Here is a 17,340-nt window from a genome sequence, read left to right as displayed (position 1 = left end):
GGAAGGGGGCTGAATCAACATGGCGCCTTCAGCGGGACAAGGGTGAAACCGCCACTGCCGGCTGCTTCCATCCTCCCGCTCCAACATGTTGGTCCACTTATTTCGGATCGGGACTCGGGGCTGCCCTCTCCGGGGAGCGCTGCTGCTGCCGCTCCGGCCCCGGACGTTTACGGCCGTCAGGTAAAAAGGGGCGTCCAGCTTGGAGTGGGCCAGCGGCTCGCCGGTTCCGCGAGGGTTCCCTCTGGGAAATGTAGTTTCCGGTTCCGCGCAGGCTGCTGGGAGATGTAGGCTCCCTCCGCTCTGGGTGTAACGTCATCTGCGCGGGAAGCGTGCTTAATGATTTATAGAGACGGCTCAGATGCAGACGGGTCTCTACACCGCCGTTTTGGAGCCCAGGACTGAGGGAGGCTTGGGGCAGGGCTGCCCGGGCAGAGATCGCTCTTGGGGAGGAGCCTGAGAGCTCCAGGTGGTCAGAGAGCGAGCCACAGCCCGGGGACAGAGCTGCCTCTGTCCCCTCCTTGCAAGGATCTGTCCTGGGTCCCAGATTAATGTTCTCATCGGGTAAAGAACTAATGAACCACACGTCTAAAGTGATTCTGACAAATGAGCAGAATATCCCCTTGAAGCAGCGTGCTGTGCAGGATGATGAAGATAATAATCCCTGCCACCTGTGTAGAGTTCTACACTTTTCAAAGAGATTCCTTCACATGCTTTTTAATATGGTCCTCACAATGGCCTTATGAGGGACGTAGAGGCAGATGCTGAGGAAGCAGGGCATCCGGATGCAAAAGTAACATCGTAGAAAATCTGGCCTTTGCTAATTTAGGAATCAACAGCCAGAGAAGCCTGGCCGGCAACAGGATGCCTAGGCCGTGGTGTGGCATTGTTCCAAAAGCCAACTTGATATCAGATTGGACAAGCATGAGCACGATGCTTGAGTGCCAGAAAGTAATCCTTCTGCTCTCCTTGGCCCAAGTCTGGGCCTCCAGACCATCTAACAAGGGATATAAGAGAAGCTGGAGAGGAGCCATAGTAAAATATTAATGGGATCGAAAATTGGCCTAGTGAGGAAAGAGCAAAAGAGTCGGGAGTATCTAAACTGGGATAGGAAAGACAGGCTCTGTAACAGTATGCAAATCTATGTAAGAGTTATACATTAGTGGATGGTGTCAGTTTGTTCATCAGCTGTCAAAAGTAGAATGCAAATAGTTGAGCTTTACTGTCAACAAGAGATTTAGGTTATGTATAAGAAGGAACTCCAATGACAAGGTAGAGTATAAGGGATGAAAACAGCCAGAGGGGTTTAGAGAGTGAGGTGAAATCATCTTTTCTCATGTTAGAGAATAGGAATGGGCTGTACTAGGTCAGAGACAAGTCTGCCTGTAGACTGGCAAGGAAGAACTGAGCCCAGTGTCTCTAGGTTTCTGTGAAAGAGAAACTCGGGCTATGTGAGATGTCTGTGACAATACTCAGTTTTCCTCTGGTTGATGATGATAACACCCCACGTATAATAATAGTGTTTTATGCTTTTTCAAGGTACTTTCATATCCATTATCTCATTTGAACCTCCCAAAAAGTTAATTGGGCTGGCCTTATTGTTATTATTATTATTATTATTATTATTATTATCCCTGTTTGACCAGTGAGGAAGTGGAGGCACAAAGGTTAGTGGCTTATCTAGGATCACACATTAAGTGGAGTGACAAAGCTGGAACAAGAAACCAAATCTTTAGTCTTTAGTCCAATGCCCTTTCCCAACACCGTGAAGCTTTCTAAATCCAGATTTTTTTTCTTTTTTCTTCTTCCACAAAATAGAAAGGAAATGTGTCTTTTCCTTTTCCTCTGTGCCCCATCTTTTCAGTGCCCACAGGGAATGGGAGGAAAGCATTGGACAGTAAGTCAAATTCTGCCACTAACTCTGGATGTGTGACTTGTGCATCCCAATCAACCTCCTGGTTCTTTAGTTTCCTCATTTAAGATGCTGGGGTTGGACTATATGACCCAGATGGCTTTGAGCTCTAAGATCTTGGTTCTAAAATTGTGAGGGGCCTGAAGGCTGAAGGCTACAGGGGAGCATAGTTATCCATGTGCTCAATCAGAGCAGTGGATTTGAGAAAGAGAACATAAAAGAACATTATTGACTCTATTGCAGTTCTTGAGGGGTATATGTGTGTGTGTGTTTTGTCATCAGCTGGGGTTATCTCTCATGCTACTTGATGGAAGGAACCATATCTTCTGTTTCTTTTCTTTTGTCCTTCACTGGGGACACAGCAGGGACTAAATCTGCACTCCTGGTAAATTGATTGATTTCAGACCACTCTTTTTCCGCAGGCATTGGAATGACCACACCGGCTCATGCATTCTCCGGGCTGTGGCCCGGCTCCGGCTGTGCCTACCCAGAAGCCCCCCAGCTACTCATCAAGGATCTTCCCTCTGGGTTGGGGGCCTACTCTTGGGTCCTATGATATTGAGCAAGGGCTGCCGCCTCTACCTTGTGGGGCAGTGTGAAGTGGAGGAGCTGTCCCTTGTGGAACCTAGGCCCCCATCAGAGGAGCCCACCTTCAACTGGGCCCTTTTCTGGCGCTTTCTGCGTCCCCACCTGCTGGCCCTGGGCGCAGCCATTGTGGTGAGATCTCTCCCTCACATTCCTCCATCTTCACCAGAGTCAGGGACAGGGTCATAGGAAGGGGTGAATGGGAGGTGGCCCAGAGAGGAGTCATAAGTCCATAACATTCCACCACTGTTAACTACATAAGAGACCCAGAGAGAATGGTAGGAATGAGCCCATTTTGAAGGTTTAGAGAAAGAGTAGGGAGTCTGGACTTCAGCCAGTTGGGAGAAAGAGTGCTAGAAACCTTCTTGGGTCTTTCAAGAAGAGGGCCCAGTGTGTGAGTCCCACAGAAATAGTGGGAGCAAGGGCTATGCATGGAGCAGGAGGAAGTGTTAGTGACCAGAGAGGAGAGGGATGCCCAGAATCCACCCAGCGAGGCCACAGGAGCAGCCAGGGAAACACAGATTCTCCTCTGCTAAACTATCTCCTCCTTTTCCCCCATCCCAACCCCAGCTAGCACTGGGGTCAGCCATGGTAAATGTGTATATCCCCCTGCTCCTGGGCCAGCTTGTGGAGATTGTGAGGAAGTACACCCAGGATCATTTTGGGAACTTCATGAGTGAGTCCCGAAGCCTTGGTTTTCATCTGCTCACCTTCTACACTCTCCAGGTATTGTGATAGGGAGTTGGTGTGGGAGAGTTTGAGGGACACTTCATAATTGCCTTAAATAGGAATTCAGGCCCTGGTATTTTCTGTGGCTGGGACTGGGAAGGAATCTAGTACTATGCTTAGATAACAACAAGTTAGGGGAGCCTCAGTGGATCTCTGTGGATTTCTTTTATTCTTCTCCTTAGGGGCTGCTGACCTTTGGGTACCTGGTACTGTTGTCCAGGGTTGGGGAACGCATGGCCAAAGATATTCGGCAAGAACTGTTTGGCTGCCTGCTTCGGTAATGCCAGGTGGGAGGAAGGGTGACTGTGGGCTGGGGTGGAAGAGCAGGCCTGGAGAGAGGAATTGTGCTTCCCTAAACATACCCAGAGGGAGGAAAGAGAGATAATCAAGGGTTACAACTAATGACCCTTAAGGATGTCAAGGGAAAATCAGTGCTGAGATAAAAGCTATGATTCTGATGCTCCCATATCCACTTTGCAGTAAATAGACCTCCAGAGATCCCTGTCAAATGGAGTCTTAGGGCTGAAGCCTTTTCTTCCTTTCCCAGGCTCTGAGGCTCACATTTCTGGCCCAAGGAGGCAGTTCCTCCAGGGTGTAGACAGAAGAGGTACCATGACCTGTAAAAATGAATATACTAGCATCCCAGAGACCTGGGCTTTAATTCTGCCTCTGACATGTGTTGTTAGCTCCACAGTCTTGATGAAATCGTTTAAGCTTTCCCTTTGCTCAAGTTGCCTCATTTCTAAAATGAAAACCTTCCTTCTCTGAGGTGGAGAGACCAAGATAGGAGACCTCTTGAAGTCCCTCTCTACTCTAGGATCTATGCATCTATTCCCCTTCCAACACTGGCCTTGTCTCCCTGGTACCAGTGTCCCTCATCAGTCTTTTAACTGGGAGCCTGGGTGGCTACAGCCATTCCTAACTGATCATGGAGCCCAGGCCTGCCAGGGTACTTTGCATTGGGACATTCGTGTGGGACCTTATCCTCTAGGTGACCCCTAGGTGACACCCTCCTTCCTTCAGACAGGACATCGCCTTCTTTGACAGCAAAAAGACAGGGCAGCTGGTGACTCGACTAACAGCTGATGTGCAGGAATTCAAATCGTCCTTCAAACTTATCATCTCCCAGGTCAGGGGGCTTCTGATTGCCCTCTTTGAGGGAGACCCTAGACAGACCTGGGAACGAGCCTAAGGCCATAGCTGGAAAAAGGAGGGGTTACCTGGGGGGGAGCAAAGGAAGGGGAGGGCTTTGGGGGAAGAAGACAGTCCAGAAATAGGGACTGAATGATGCGAATGCTTTCCTCCTCACGGCTTCTGAAATCCCACCCTCAGGAAACCTACCAGGTGGAGCAGATGCAGAGCAGTGGCTTCCCTGGTCCCTGCTTATCTGCACCAAGGACTTCTCAAGCTGATTCTCTTTGCCCTCTCCATTATACAGATCTAGCATGTCAAGGATGCTCCTCTGATCCATATCCCTCTTGGGCTTCTTAGATTGTGAGCTCCTCGAGGACAGCTACCAGCTGGTCTGTGGCAAGGACCCACCCATGTCCTCGTATAGTGGCTAGCACCTAGTAGAGACACGTGGAGATATGTGCTCTGAATCAAGTAGAATGTTGATTTGGCTGAACCTCTATTCATAAACCGTACACTTTGAATTATTTTCCCATTTATGGGGCTAGATTTGCATGAGTTTATCCATGTTCCTTTTGTATCCATCAACAAGTTCTTCTGCCTGATGGCAGATGTTTGCAGGAAGCTGGTAGAGTTTAGAGGTGTAGCTGATGGCTATGGAATGGAAAAGTTAACTGACCATCCCAGGAAATTGAACCTGTGACCTTGGTCTCAGTAGCAGTGTTCTAATTGGCACAGCTAGCCCTTAATAAATGCTCCTGGCTGGTGGTATTGATTGCAGGTGTTTCCTCTCCTTTCTTTCCTTCCAGGGCCTGCGAAGCTGTACCCAGATGGCAGGCTGCGTGGTGTCCCTGACTGTGTTGTCCCCACGCCTCACAGTTCTGCTGTTGCTGGTCACGCCTGTGCTGGTGGGAGCCGGCACTCTGCTGGGCTCCCTCCTCCGCAGGCTCTCTCGAAAAGCACAGGAGCAGGTACCAGTGCCACTACCCAATCTCTCTTAACCCTGACTCCCATTCCTCCCCATGCTTTACCTTCGATCATTCTTCCCACAGTCCCCTCCCCACTAATCCAGTTTTGGATGTTAAACAAACCTCTGTTTCCCAATTCCTGGGCTCCTTACAGATCTCTAAGGCAACAGGTGTAGCAGATGAGGCCCTGGGGAATGTGCGGACTGTGAGAGCCTTTGCCATGGAGCCACAGGAAGAAGCGTGAGTCCTGGAGAGGCAAGGGGACAGGGCGAGTGTGGAGGGCCTCCCTGCTTGGGGGTGGGACATAGGCCCAGTCCCCTCTCCCCATTTCTGTATCCTGGCTTTTCTCTCAATGCCTGGCATTTGGCCTCTATCCTAGGCATTATGAAATAGAGCTGGAGGAGTCGCGCCAGTTGGCAGAGAAATTGGGCAAAGGCATCGCCATCTTCCAGGGGCTCTCCAACATTGCACTCAACTGTGAGTGACACTGTTAAGGATGGAAACGGGGCATGTGGGGTGGTCCAGGAACTGTCAGAAGCCTCACTGCATTGATGCGGGAAGACCACAAGAGGGGATCTGGGGATAATCTATTTACTCATAGAATCAAAGAATTTCAGACAAATAAGGGAACCAAGGCCCAGTCGAGAAGAGTGATTTGCCCAAGATCAGTGGCAGAGCCCAGACCTCCCCACTTTGTTAGATAACTTCCTGTCTGTTCCAACACCGTGACTTCTCATCCAATATTCCCCTTGCAGGCATGGTTCTGGGCACACTGTTCATTGGGGGCTCCCTGGTGGCGGGACAAGAGCTGTCTGGTGGGGACCTCATGTCTTTCCTGGTGGCATCACAGACTGTGCAGAGGTGAGTGAGGGTCAGCTGGGGAGCTAGGTGTGTGGGCCCACCCCACCATCCCAATCCCATCACGAGCTGAGCTTTGCCTTGTGAAAATGGATGCACAGAGCCTCATTTGTTTTATCAGGTGCACAGATGCACATGCCTTCATTGCATGCAATTTGCCTTTTAGACCCAGCTAAGTCTTCTTGTTGCTTACAGCGTAAGTGTCACGTACCCCATTTCAGCGGGGCAGCCCAAGTTTATTCTAGAGGAGCTCATACACAGCTCTCATCCAGGCAGAATCATAAAACTCAAGTCTGTCCAGTCTAGCCCCTCATCCAGGGCCAGAAACAACCTCTGTAAATTCCTCCAGGGCTGAAAAGATCCCTGCCTTCTAGAGGACTCTATTTCATTATTGGACAGTCCTGGTCATTAGAAAGTTCTTCCTTCTAATCGATCTCAAGACTAACTCCTTCCAATGTCCACCCAGTGATCCCACAGCTTTGTCCCCTAAATAACACAGAACAAGATCATTCTATTTTCTATGCTACCATCCTTCAACCATAGAAAGCCACACCTTATGTCTCCTTCAGGTTGTCTTTTCTCCAGGAAACATAATCAGTTCGCTTGTCTTTTGTGTGACTCAGTTTCTAGACTTGTCCTGGTCATTCCTTTCTGGGCAAACTCCACTTTGTCAGTGTCTCTCCCTTAAAGTGGAATGTACCAAAAACTTAGGCACTCCAAAGACTTGTTTTCTCCTCTTAGAAACATCTCCTCAACTCAACCTGTGCATATTTCCCTTATTCACAACAGCCCCATGCCCCATCTCCACTCTTTCACATACATACACACCCACTCCCCTCTATCCACCTCTATACCCCCCCACACACACACACATCCCCTGGCTTTTCCTCACACTTTGTGCTTCTTCCAAGGCTCAGAACAGTGAAGAAGCGTTGGATGAATGAAGTAAACTAACTCATGTTTCCAGAGCTGGGCCCCTATTCTCTCCAGCAACCCTGGAAACCAGTGACTTCTGGTCTTCTCCCTTAGTTTCTTGCCACCTGCCCTGTTGCTGATTTGCATGGGGCTGTACTTGATGTCTTGAACAGAACTGTAGTGTAACTCTTCAGTCAGGCTTCTCTTCCAGCCATCATTTAAACACTCCAGACAGGTCAAAAGAGGGTCCCAGGAAGCAGGGGCATAGAGAGCTGAGGGGCTGAGAGTTGGGTGGCAGAGGAGGAATACCCTCTCTCCAACCACATGCAAGACGCATGGATCTCATCGTGAGGAGACTGCTACGGGGGAAGGGGACCGAGCCAGGATGAGACTATAGAAGGGGTGATAGAGGCCCAATAAAGGGGAAGCAGAACTGGGGTCTTGGCTGGAGGAGCGGCACTAAGGAGTTTTCTCTGACTCCACCTTCTAACAGGATGCACTGAGGCTTTGTATGTGGGCTAAATACTTGTTGAGTGAATGAGGCTGTGGGACTGGCAGCTGGAAGCTTACTCCCCCTGCTGGGCAGCTATGGGAAATTTCCTTGCCTACCTCTTATCAATTACATATTAGAGAAGCAAGGTCAACTCACTGAGATTCTAAGGAGACATGAGCACCGGACCTTTGCCAGGTCCCTAATAGCTTACCAGTTTAGTCTGGAGGATGGTCTTCTTCTTCCCTAGTTTTCCCCCCTCCCCAACCCCAAATACTCATTTATTCAAGAAGCTATTCTTTTCCCATGGTCAGCTGAAATATGGGCAAATTGTGTACCTATCCCCCTCCCTGAACCATTTTTCAGCCTTCCCCTCCCATGGGGGAATCACCTGTCTGGCTGCCCTTAATGAAGTCAGGCTTTCTCTTTGAAATTTGGACTTGCCATTCTCCATGAAGGGAATGCACGTATTCCTGTCCAGATGACTGCTGATTTATGACTAATTGTTTACCACCTCCCACCCACATAGCCAAAAGTCAGCCTCCTACTCCAGCTCTTTAACATCTCCACCCATCTACTGGGTCAGTTTCACCACTTCCTCCCCATTTCCCCCAATATACAGCTTCCAGCCTTACAGGGACAGCCTCTGTGCCCTAACTTTTCAGTGCCCATGGGATATGGAAAGAGGCATGGCATAGTAGATAAATCACAGGACAAAGTAAAATGATGGAGTCCAGAAACTATCTTGTGGGCATCCTAGCCCCTAATCCTCCTCCCTAGTACTTTTTTTTTTTGGCTTTTTGGTGAGGCAATTGGGGTTAAGTGAATTGTCCAGAGTCACACAGCTAGTAAGGGTCAAGTGTCTAAGTCCAGATTTGAACTCAGTTCCTCCTGACTTCAAGACCGGAACTCTTTCCGCTGCTACACCTAGCTGCCCCCTCACTAGTACTTTTTCCACAGTTCTTTTCTTGTCAGTTTTTAACCCCTCCTCTCTGCAATCCAGATGACAGCAGAACATCTCTGATCAGTGTTTACCCTCTTTACTGTGTGCCTTATCTCTTTATGGGACAGCTAGGTGGTGCAGGGGAGAGAGCACAGGGCCTAGAGTCAGAGGAACCTGACTTCACATGTGTCCCCAGATGCTTACTAGCTGTGAGACCCTGGGCAGGTCATTTGACCTCCATTTGCTTGAGTTTCCTCATCTGTAAAATGAGGATAAGAATAGCACCTACTTCCTAGGGTGGTTGTGAAATTCAGATGAGATAATAAAGGTAAAGCAATTAGCACAGTGCCTGGCACATAGTAAGTGCTATATAAATACTAGTTATTGTTGTTGTTATGATTTATGGCCCTGCTTCACTTAGCCATTCTCTGTTTCTCTTTCTCTCCCTGCAGGTCCATGGCCAACCTCTCTCTTCTGTTCGGTCAGGTGAGTTGAAGTGGGGTCGTGGAGGTCTTCAGGTATGAGATTATCATTGGGTGCTGGGAAGGTTGGATCATTTCCATAAAGCCTTGGCATTTTGGTGGGGGGGGGGCTGACTGTGGTCTGGCTGGGCAAAGGGAAAATTAAGGAAGTTAGGCAATTAAGGATGTTAGCCAAAGAAACTGGGGCTAGACTTCCCCGCCCCCAGGGGCTTTAGCATCTCAGAGGCACGGAGGTGATATGAGTTCTTTGCCTCTTTTTTTCTGCCAAGACTTCACTTCCCATGCATGCTCCTGCACATTCTCTTCCATGAAATCACAGGGCTCCTTTTCACCATCAGTGGTCCAAATCCTGGGCTTGTACCGAGGCTTATCCTTTGTGTTCCCTCTCCCTAGCTGTACTTAACCCTGTAGCCCCCACCACAGGAATCCTCCTCCCTGTCACTTCCAGGTGTAGTACACATTATAAGTTCTGAGTTTGCTGTCCCCTAACTACCTGTTTTCTGCCCATCCCCACCTCCTAATCTCTTCCTATAGGTGGTTCGAGGGCTTAGCGCTGGTGCCCGGGTCTTTGAGTATATGTCTCTGACCCCAGACATTCCACTGGTTGGGGGCTGCCACATTCCACAGACTGAGCTCCAAGGCGCTGTCAGTTTTCAGAATGTCTCCTTCAGGTCAGCATATGGGACAGTTGTGGCCAGGGATAGGGAAATGGTCAACAAGTGAGGCCTTTTGCATGTAGAGCTTCTCTTTTAGCAGCCCTCTTGATTGGGGAGTGAGGGGTTCTGTTCTTCACCATCGTTTTTTTGTAGGAGAGATTATTTTCTGCATCCCTTTAACCTCCTTGAAAAGAGAGAGGTACTGGTAAAAGAGGTAAATCTTGTTTCCGTCTCCTGGCCTCTGCTCCCTAAAACTGATGGGGGTTGTCAAGATAGTGCTAGAACTCCTGCCTATCTTACATTTTTTCCCTACGTGCCCTTCTTCTAGCTATCCCTGTCGGCCAGGTTTCACAGTGCTCAAGAACTTCAGCCTGACATTGCCTCCTGGAAAGATAGTGGCCCTGGTAGGACAGTCCGGGGGAGGTGAGTAGATCTTTGCTCCTGAACCATCCTGAAACTTCTCTGGGAGGGCAGGATGCCGTGTCCCATCTCCCAGTCCTCCTGAGACACTGGGCCCTAGCTCCCCATCCAGGACTACCTCTTCTTCTCAAAGGCTCTGTTTATATCCACATCATCCCAAGAAGAGTCTCCTGAAGTCCTAATCTCTTTCCTGGATACCTCTGTCTCCCCCAGGAAAGTCTACAGTGGCTTCCCTGCTTGAACGGTTCTACGACCCCACCGAAGGAACAGTGTACTTGGATGGGCAGGACCTTCGAAGCCTAGACCCCTCTTGGCTCCGGGGTCAAGTCATTGGCTTCATAAGCCAGGTGAAAGAGAGGATAAACCAGTAGGGCTGGGTATAAGGAACCTGGGAGGGTAGAAGCAAGAAGTCATCAGCTGTATCCCCAGCATCATAGCCAGCCACTTCCAGAAGTGGGAAGTCTTGGCTCAACTAGTCTCTTCCTTCTGCAACTTTTTTGCCCCTGTGTCACACTCTTCCTCCCTATTGCTTAGGGTAGGTGATGTTCTTTGGTTTTCCCTGTTACCAAAATGTTCTCAGGAAAATTTCAGATTCAGTCATTTACACCTTAAAGTGAATGAAAGGCCCTTTGTTCTCTCTCTGAAGGCTGTAGGTATGTTCAGTCTTCTCTCTGCTTGTGGAATCCCATTCGGTCTATGAGAACAAGTATTTTGGAGGACAGGAAGGCTTTCTGGGCCCCTTGAAATTATACCACAAAATAGCCAGTTCTGGGCAGGAGGTTTGGAAAAATCCTGTGTCCTTGTTGCCATGAATTGTATTTCACTCTAGTCCTGCCCCTGACATATACTGCTGTGTGACTCTGGGCAAATCTCTTAACCTCTCAATGCTCTAGACCAATGGTGTCAAACTCAAATAGAAACAGGGGCCACTAAAGCATATGTAAGGATCCCTGCAGGCCACATGTTGACTTAGAAAACCCCATATCAATATTATATTTGTTTTGTTGTATTTTTATTTTGTTGAATATTTTCTAATTGTATTTTCATCTGGTTTGGGCAGGTGGGGGGGGGCCAGTGGGTGGGCCAGATGTTTGACACTTATCATCTAGGCAATTCTCTAAGGTGCTAAGTTGCAGAGCAGATGCTGACCTGCATTGGTAGAGGGAGTTTCTGCACCTGGGAGTTGCCTACATAAGTAAAATCAGTGTTCCAGGCTCTTTTTCCATATTTACTGTTGACCCACCCCTCAAGACCTTAGCCATGCATGGTCCCAAGTACTCCCTCCTCCTTATGTCCACAGGGCACTGGTTTGGGCTTAAGGTGCTAGAATCAGGGCGTGGATTACTCTCATGCTGGTATCTTGTACGTGATTCTGTGATGAAGAGCTGCCTGCTAGCCCATGAGTAAGAGTCCACAGAGAGTCCGGTGCATGATCTGCACCCCACGTTAGCAGGAAGCAGGCAGAAAGGATCACTCACTTGAAGTTTGAGAGGCTGGGTGGTCCCACTCAGTCCCCATTCTCACATTTCATCCTGGCCTCTCTGAGAGTCCCCACATCCTCACCATGCCCATGTCGGAGGTCATCCCTCTACCCTACCATTTTCCAAAGACCTTTCTTTTCTACTTGCAGACCTTTATGATTCTGACTGACTCTAACCATCCTCTTTCTCCCCCAGATTGCTATCTCAGGGTTCCTATGCCTCATCTTAGCAAAATATGTTCCCTTTACTGGCTGTGAGAAACCCAACAATTGGGGCAAGGATGGGTGAGCCTGGCGGAGAGAGGGGTAGTGGTGAACTCCTCACTGATCCTTCCTCACCCCTAGGAGCCTGTCCTCTTTGGCACAACCATTATGGAAAACATCCGCCTGGGGAAGCTGGATGCCTCTGACGAAGAAGTCTATGCAGCTGCCCAAGCAGCTAATGCCCATAACTTCATTTGCAGTTTCCCCGAAGGCTATGACACCATTGTGGGTAAGTGGGCCCTTACCCTCCACTCACCTCCCACCCCCACCCCCCATGCTTGGACACAGCAGCCCACCTGTCTCAGGATTACAATGCCATGGCAGCTAAGGCCATGAAAAAGGCTCCAAAACCATATCAAGAGAGCTGAAGGACCAAGGGAAGAGGTGAATATCTGAGGAGGAAAATCGTAATTCTACCATATAGACAACCTGTGAGTTGCTCTAATAAAAAATGATCTAGGGGGCCAAGTGAATCCCAAGCTATGCAGGGTTGTCATTAAAGAAGCCAGGCCGTGGGACTGCATTTACCAAGGGGGGGCGGGGCAGGGCAAACCTTGGATAAGCTGAGTGGTCAAATCCTGTCAGGAGTTCTTTGATCAGATCTGAGTTCCTCGACTTCAAAGGAACTTCAAGAAAGTTCAAAGAACTTGTGCAAAGGTATGTCAGATTAGAACTAAAAAAAACAATGGTTCAAAGGAATGAGGTTATTGAGCCTGAAGTCAGGAAGACTGAGGGATTAAAGGTAGTTTGGGAACACAACTGTAATCACCAGATGAATTTAAATAGGACTTTCATCCCACCTGAAGACAAGGCAAAAGAGCTGAAACAGCATTGGGAAGGGATTGAGAAAGGACTTTTGGGAAGGGTGTCCTGTAAAGTGAGAGCAACAAGTGACCGACCTGGGGATGTGGAAAACTTGGGACGTCTGCCTCCACTTCCGTCTTTGTTGGTCTGTTTACCTAGAGAGGAGAGGCAGCCTTGCTTACCAAGGAAGGAAATAGAAATTTCAGGAGCGTACTTCCTCCTGCCAGTGTAACGTCCCAAGAGCTTTGTGATCCCAAATCAGCTCCCACTTCTTTCTCAGTTCTGAAGTTTTTTCTCCTCCCGCCCCCCCACCCCACCCCCCACATAATAAGCTGGCACTCACATGTTTATTGAATTAAATAGCCACACTTAATGGCACTCAGCACAGAAGTTGGATTTTAAAAATCCAGTCAATTTATTGCCGAAGATCAGTTATAATGGCCACCTAGTCATCCAGGCAAACATCTGCATTTATCCATTTGCTGAATCTTGTCCATTGAAAGCTCTGAGGGTATGGTCCATGCTCTAGATGCTTGGCCAGGAGCAGTGGGGTGGGGGGATCCTCATTCTGAGGCCTCAGTGACTTGGTTGGGTGCTCCCCCAGTCAGGGGCATAGATCTACTCCCTTCATCCTACTTTCTGCAGCACCACAGTAGATGTGTCATCATGTGCATCCCAAAGGTTGGGGCTTGACTCAAGCCAATACACCCTGGCCCATGCTTAATATGAAGATTTCTTTGTGCTGCTGGGCTCAAGCTTATTGCTTTCCGTTTTGCCCCAGGATGTTCCAGTTCATCCTAGACTCATGGTTTCCCAAGGGAGGGTTATCAGCACTGCAGCAGGTTTATACAGTGGGTAGGACACCCTGCAGGCAAGCTGAAGTTTGAACCTCATTGCTGAAGCTTGCCACCTGGGTTGACCACTAGGCCCAATGCCTGTAGTATTAGGATTGTTACAAGGCTCAAATGAACAAACCTTTGTAAGATACTTTACAAACTTAACCTGCTACATAAATGCCACCTGTTGTTGTTTTTTGGGGGTTTTTTTGGGGGGTTTTTTTTTGGTGGATAGAGAGCTGGCTTTGGAGCCAGAAAGACCTAGGTTCCAGTCTCACCTCACATGCATTGGCTGTTTGACCCCAGGCAAATTCCTTATCTTCTCAGTGCTCTAGTCAACTGTAAGGGTAAAAGTTACAGAGAAGGTGCTGACCTGCATCGGCAGAACAAGTTCTTCACTGGGAGCTCCTTATGCCAATGAAATTACAGATCCTTCTTATGCCTAGCTCTACTATTATTTTCACATCTTTAAAATTTTTTTTTATTGAAAACTTTTGTTTTTACATTAGAGCCATTTCTGGATGCTTTTCCCACTATTCCATTCCTCCACACTCACACATACTCATACAACACACACACACACACACACACACACACACACTCACTCACTCACTCAACATGCCCTCCCTCCCTTGTAACAAAGATCAGACAAAACCAACCAGCAACCCAGTGTCGGAGCCTGATAGGGTAACAAGTACCAGGAGGAGTGAGATCCAGTTCCTTTTCTTCTGCAGGGCTAAGACTGGTCATTCAAAGTCCTCGCCTTTCAGCTTCATTGCAGAATACTTTCCATTTGTGTTACTGCAGTCATTGTATATATTGTCTTTCTGGTTAGCTTACTGCTTCTGCAGCAGTTCGTACAGGCCTTCCTACGCTTCTCTAAATTCCTCATATTTCTCTTTTCTCACTGCTTAATAACATTCTGTTCTATTCCAATACCTGGATTTGTGGAGCCATTCTGTAGTTGATAGGGAACCTTTCCTCCCAAAAGTGCTGCTGCGGGGTAGTTTGGTGCCTTTTTGGAGCATATGTCTAGTAATGGAATGTCTAGGTTCAGTGTCTTCTTGCAGCCATTGTAAAACTCTTCCTGCCGTCAGCACTAGCATATCCATGGGCATTCATGTACACCCACATACAGGTGTATGTGTATACACACCTCTTCATATTATGTTACATCATAGAGGAAGCTACACATGGTTTTTGCTTATGTCTTTGGAGACCAATCAGAGGGCAGAACATTTCAAAACTGAATAAAAACTGAAACACGAGCTGGTCTGGGACCAAAAAAGTTCTCTGAAATTAGACCATCAATCAGAAGGCTTATGATAACACAACAGAGTACTCAACCTTGGGCTAGTTGCTGTTGGAGGTAGTAACAGAGAAGGAGTCAGATTGGGAAGAGAGAGCAAAGGCATCCTGGAGAGATGACGGAGCCCTCTTAGGGATACAGTCAGAAGCAACAGCTGTTGATGCTTTGAATCTTCCTTCTCTCCATGTCCCATGTGCCCCCTCCTACCCCACAGGTGAGCGAGGTGCAACCCTCTCAGGAGGCCAGAAGCAACGTTTGGCCATTGCCCGGGCCCTCATCAAACAGCCAAAAGTGCTGATCCTGGATGAGGCCACAAGTGCACTGGATGGGGAGTCCGAGCGAGTCGTGCAGGAGGCCCTGGACCGAGCCAGTGCTGGCCGCACAGTGCTAGTCATTGCCCACCGCCTCAGCACAGTCCGGACTGCCCACCAGATTGTTGTGATGGCCCAAGGCTGCATCAAGGAGGTGAGCCCGAGGGAAGGACAGAATCCTAGGGAAGGCCTGGAAAGGCTCAAGCTTAGCCCCAACCTAGCTGAACCAAAGATAGGGAGTCAGAGCTCTGACTCCTGAAGTTGGCAATGGGGAGAGGAGGGGGGAAACACCAGATAGCAACATGATGTAGAGCTGGGCCTTGAGGTTGGCATTATGGTGTAGGACAGTGGGAGGAGCACTCCAACGGGAGTTGGGAGCCCAGGTCTTTAGTCTTAGCTCCATTCCTGACTAGCTGAAAGACCTTTTATAAGTCATTTTAAACCTCCCTGGTCCTCAAACAGAGATTATAAGAGCCAGCATATCCTACAAGGTGGCTGTAAGACTGACAAGATACTAGATGAGGAGGAAGTTCTTAATATCTATAAGTGCAAGGTGTTAAGGCAGGCAGATGAGAATGGGCACTGACTCTCAATATCTATAGAGGCAGAGGTCATAGGATCTAGAGCTGGCAAGAAATTATCTGAGTCTGCTCCCCAGATTTTATGGATGAGGAAACTGAGGCCTAGAGATAGGAAGTAATTTATCCTAGGGTTTGGAACCTTGGGCCTCTGACCCCAAACCCATCATACCAAGACCACCTGGAGTCCAAAATTATTAAGTCAGGACACAGAATCAAAGCCTTGGGGCCAGGAGTGGAACAGTGACTATTTATCCTCATCCAGAAGCTGACCAGAGGCTGCCCTGAGACCATCCTTTCCCTTCCTGCCATTGAGATTAACAGAATTTAAAGGACTTTGAAGGAATTTCCAGTCTGGGCCAAAGCCACATGGTGCCTGGAGCTGTGAAGGCTCTTCTGGTGCCTTGGGCTGCAGAGGGATTCGAGGAGGACAGTGCTGTGTGCTCAGGGTCCTGAACAAATTTTCGCATCACCCCTGGCTTTTCCTTTAGAATTGGAGCCTTGCAGGATTGATATAAGGGCTTGGTGTTCCTTCAGTTGCTCCTTTGGTTCTGCCTTCCCAGCCACCCCCAAGCAGAGAGCCCACTGTATTGCCCCTAAGCATCAACTGACTTTGAAGGTGATGAGGCTTGGAACTGCTGAGAACTAAGTCCTTTATCGGTTCTAGTCTACTTCCCAGAGCCCCAGGACTGGAGGGCAGAGGAATCTTGTATACACCTCCTTGTTCCTGCTTCTTTCAGGTTGGAACCCACATGGAGCTCATGAGGAAAGGTGGGCTGTACTCGGAGCTCATCAGGAGTCAGACCTTATTGTCTCCAGTAGCACCTTCCCCAGGATCCAACCCAGACGCTTCATCCCAGTGCGCTGAGACTCAGAAAAGAGGCCACAATGTCCGCCGCCCCAGGCCCTGAAAATTGGCCTTGTGGGGTGCAGCCAGCCCAGGGGCCTGAACACCTCCAAGGTCCCCGAGCTCAGAGCAGAGTTCAAAGTGGTGACTGAGCCCCAGAAAGTGCATGATAGGAAAAGGGAACTGGCAGCAGGATGCTACTGTTACAGCTGTACTCGAAATAAACCCTGGGCTGGAGCCAGCTGGAGGCATGGAAGGGAGCTAGGGCCCAGCTTCCTTCTTCTCAGCCAGGCATCCTCCCTTTCCTCCCATCATGGGATGAGAAGAGGTCATTGTGGCCCCCATTATCTTGGCCCTTCTGCCCTACCTTCCTTTTTACTACCTTTTGTCCGCCCTTTTTACTACCTCCTGCCTACTTCCTTCTGTTTCCCTTTCCTCTATTCCCAGCTATTTTGGTGAGTTTCTTGCTGGTCCTCTAAACTCATGCCCATGCCTCAGGTCTTGGGGAGTTTCTGGAAATAGTAGGAATGTATTGAGTTATGTTTGCTCCCCTTCCTCCCATCTTTATTCCAGGGCCTAGCTTGATGGACCCATGTTGGAGAAGAGGGAGCTAGCCCTATAATTTTCCCTTAATCCCTGGTCACCACCTTACATGCCCTTCACTCAAAGAACACTTGGTGGGTTGGAGGGCAGTCCTTTTATACCAGCCCAGGACTTCCTCCATTTTCCCATCCTGATCCTCCTAGAGACCATCCCTGAAGAGTCCTCAGAAAGCCCCCGAAGGTCCGCCCATATTCTGGCTATTTGAAACCAGCATAAGGGGAA

The 17,340-nt window shown here is 48.8% G+C and overlaps 1 protein-coding gene across 2 annotated transcripts; it reads left to right on the top strand.

Annotated features, from left to right (window-relative positions):
* The first annotated feature begins 85 nt into the window (after positions 1-85).
* On the top strand, positions 86-16,829 carry ABCB8 (ATP binding cassette subfamily B member 8). Of its 2 annotated transcripts, XM_020977841.2 has the most exons (16): positions 86-180; positions 2,332-2,626; positions 3,065-3,220; positions 3,406-3,500; positions 4,247-4,352; positions 5,164-5,325; positions 5,477-5,562; positions 5,702-5,799; positions 6,078-6,183; positions 8,981-9,014; positions 9,545-9,681; positions 9,995-10,089; positions 10,300-10,433; positions 11,912-12,059; positions 14,994-15,244; positions 16,409-16,829. In XM_020977841.2, the coding sequence occupies exons 1-16, from the start codon at positions 86-88 to the stop codon at positions 16,577-16,579; spliced, it is 2,169 nt and encodes a 722-aa protein (XP_020833500.1). In that variant the 3' UTR covers positions 16,580-16,829. The 2 variants fall into 2 exon arrangements, with proteins under 2 accessions (XP_020833500.1, XP_078008925.1); XM_078152799.1 differs by lacking the exon at positions 3,065-3,220.
* The last annotated feature ends 511 nt before the right edge of the window (positions 16,830-17,340 follow it).

The sequence above is a fragment of the Phascolarctos cinereus genome, unplaced genomic scaffold, assembly GCF_003287225.1.
Source record: "Phascolarctos cinereus isolate Bilbo 61053 unplaced genomic scaffold, phaCin_HiC Scaffold_1;HRSCAF=81, whole genome shotgun sequence".
NCBI classification, from domain to species: Eukaryota; Metazoa; Chordata; class Mammalia; order Diprotodontia; family Phascolarctidae; genus Phascolarctos; species Phascolarctos cinereus.
Note: the sequence above shows the minus strand (reverse complement) of the source record. Positions and strands in the feature narration are given on the sequence as shown.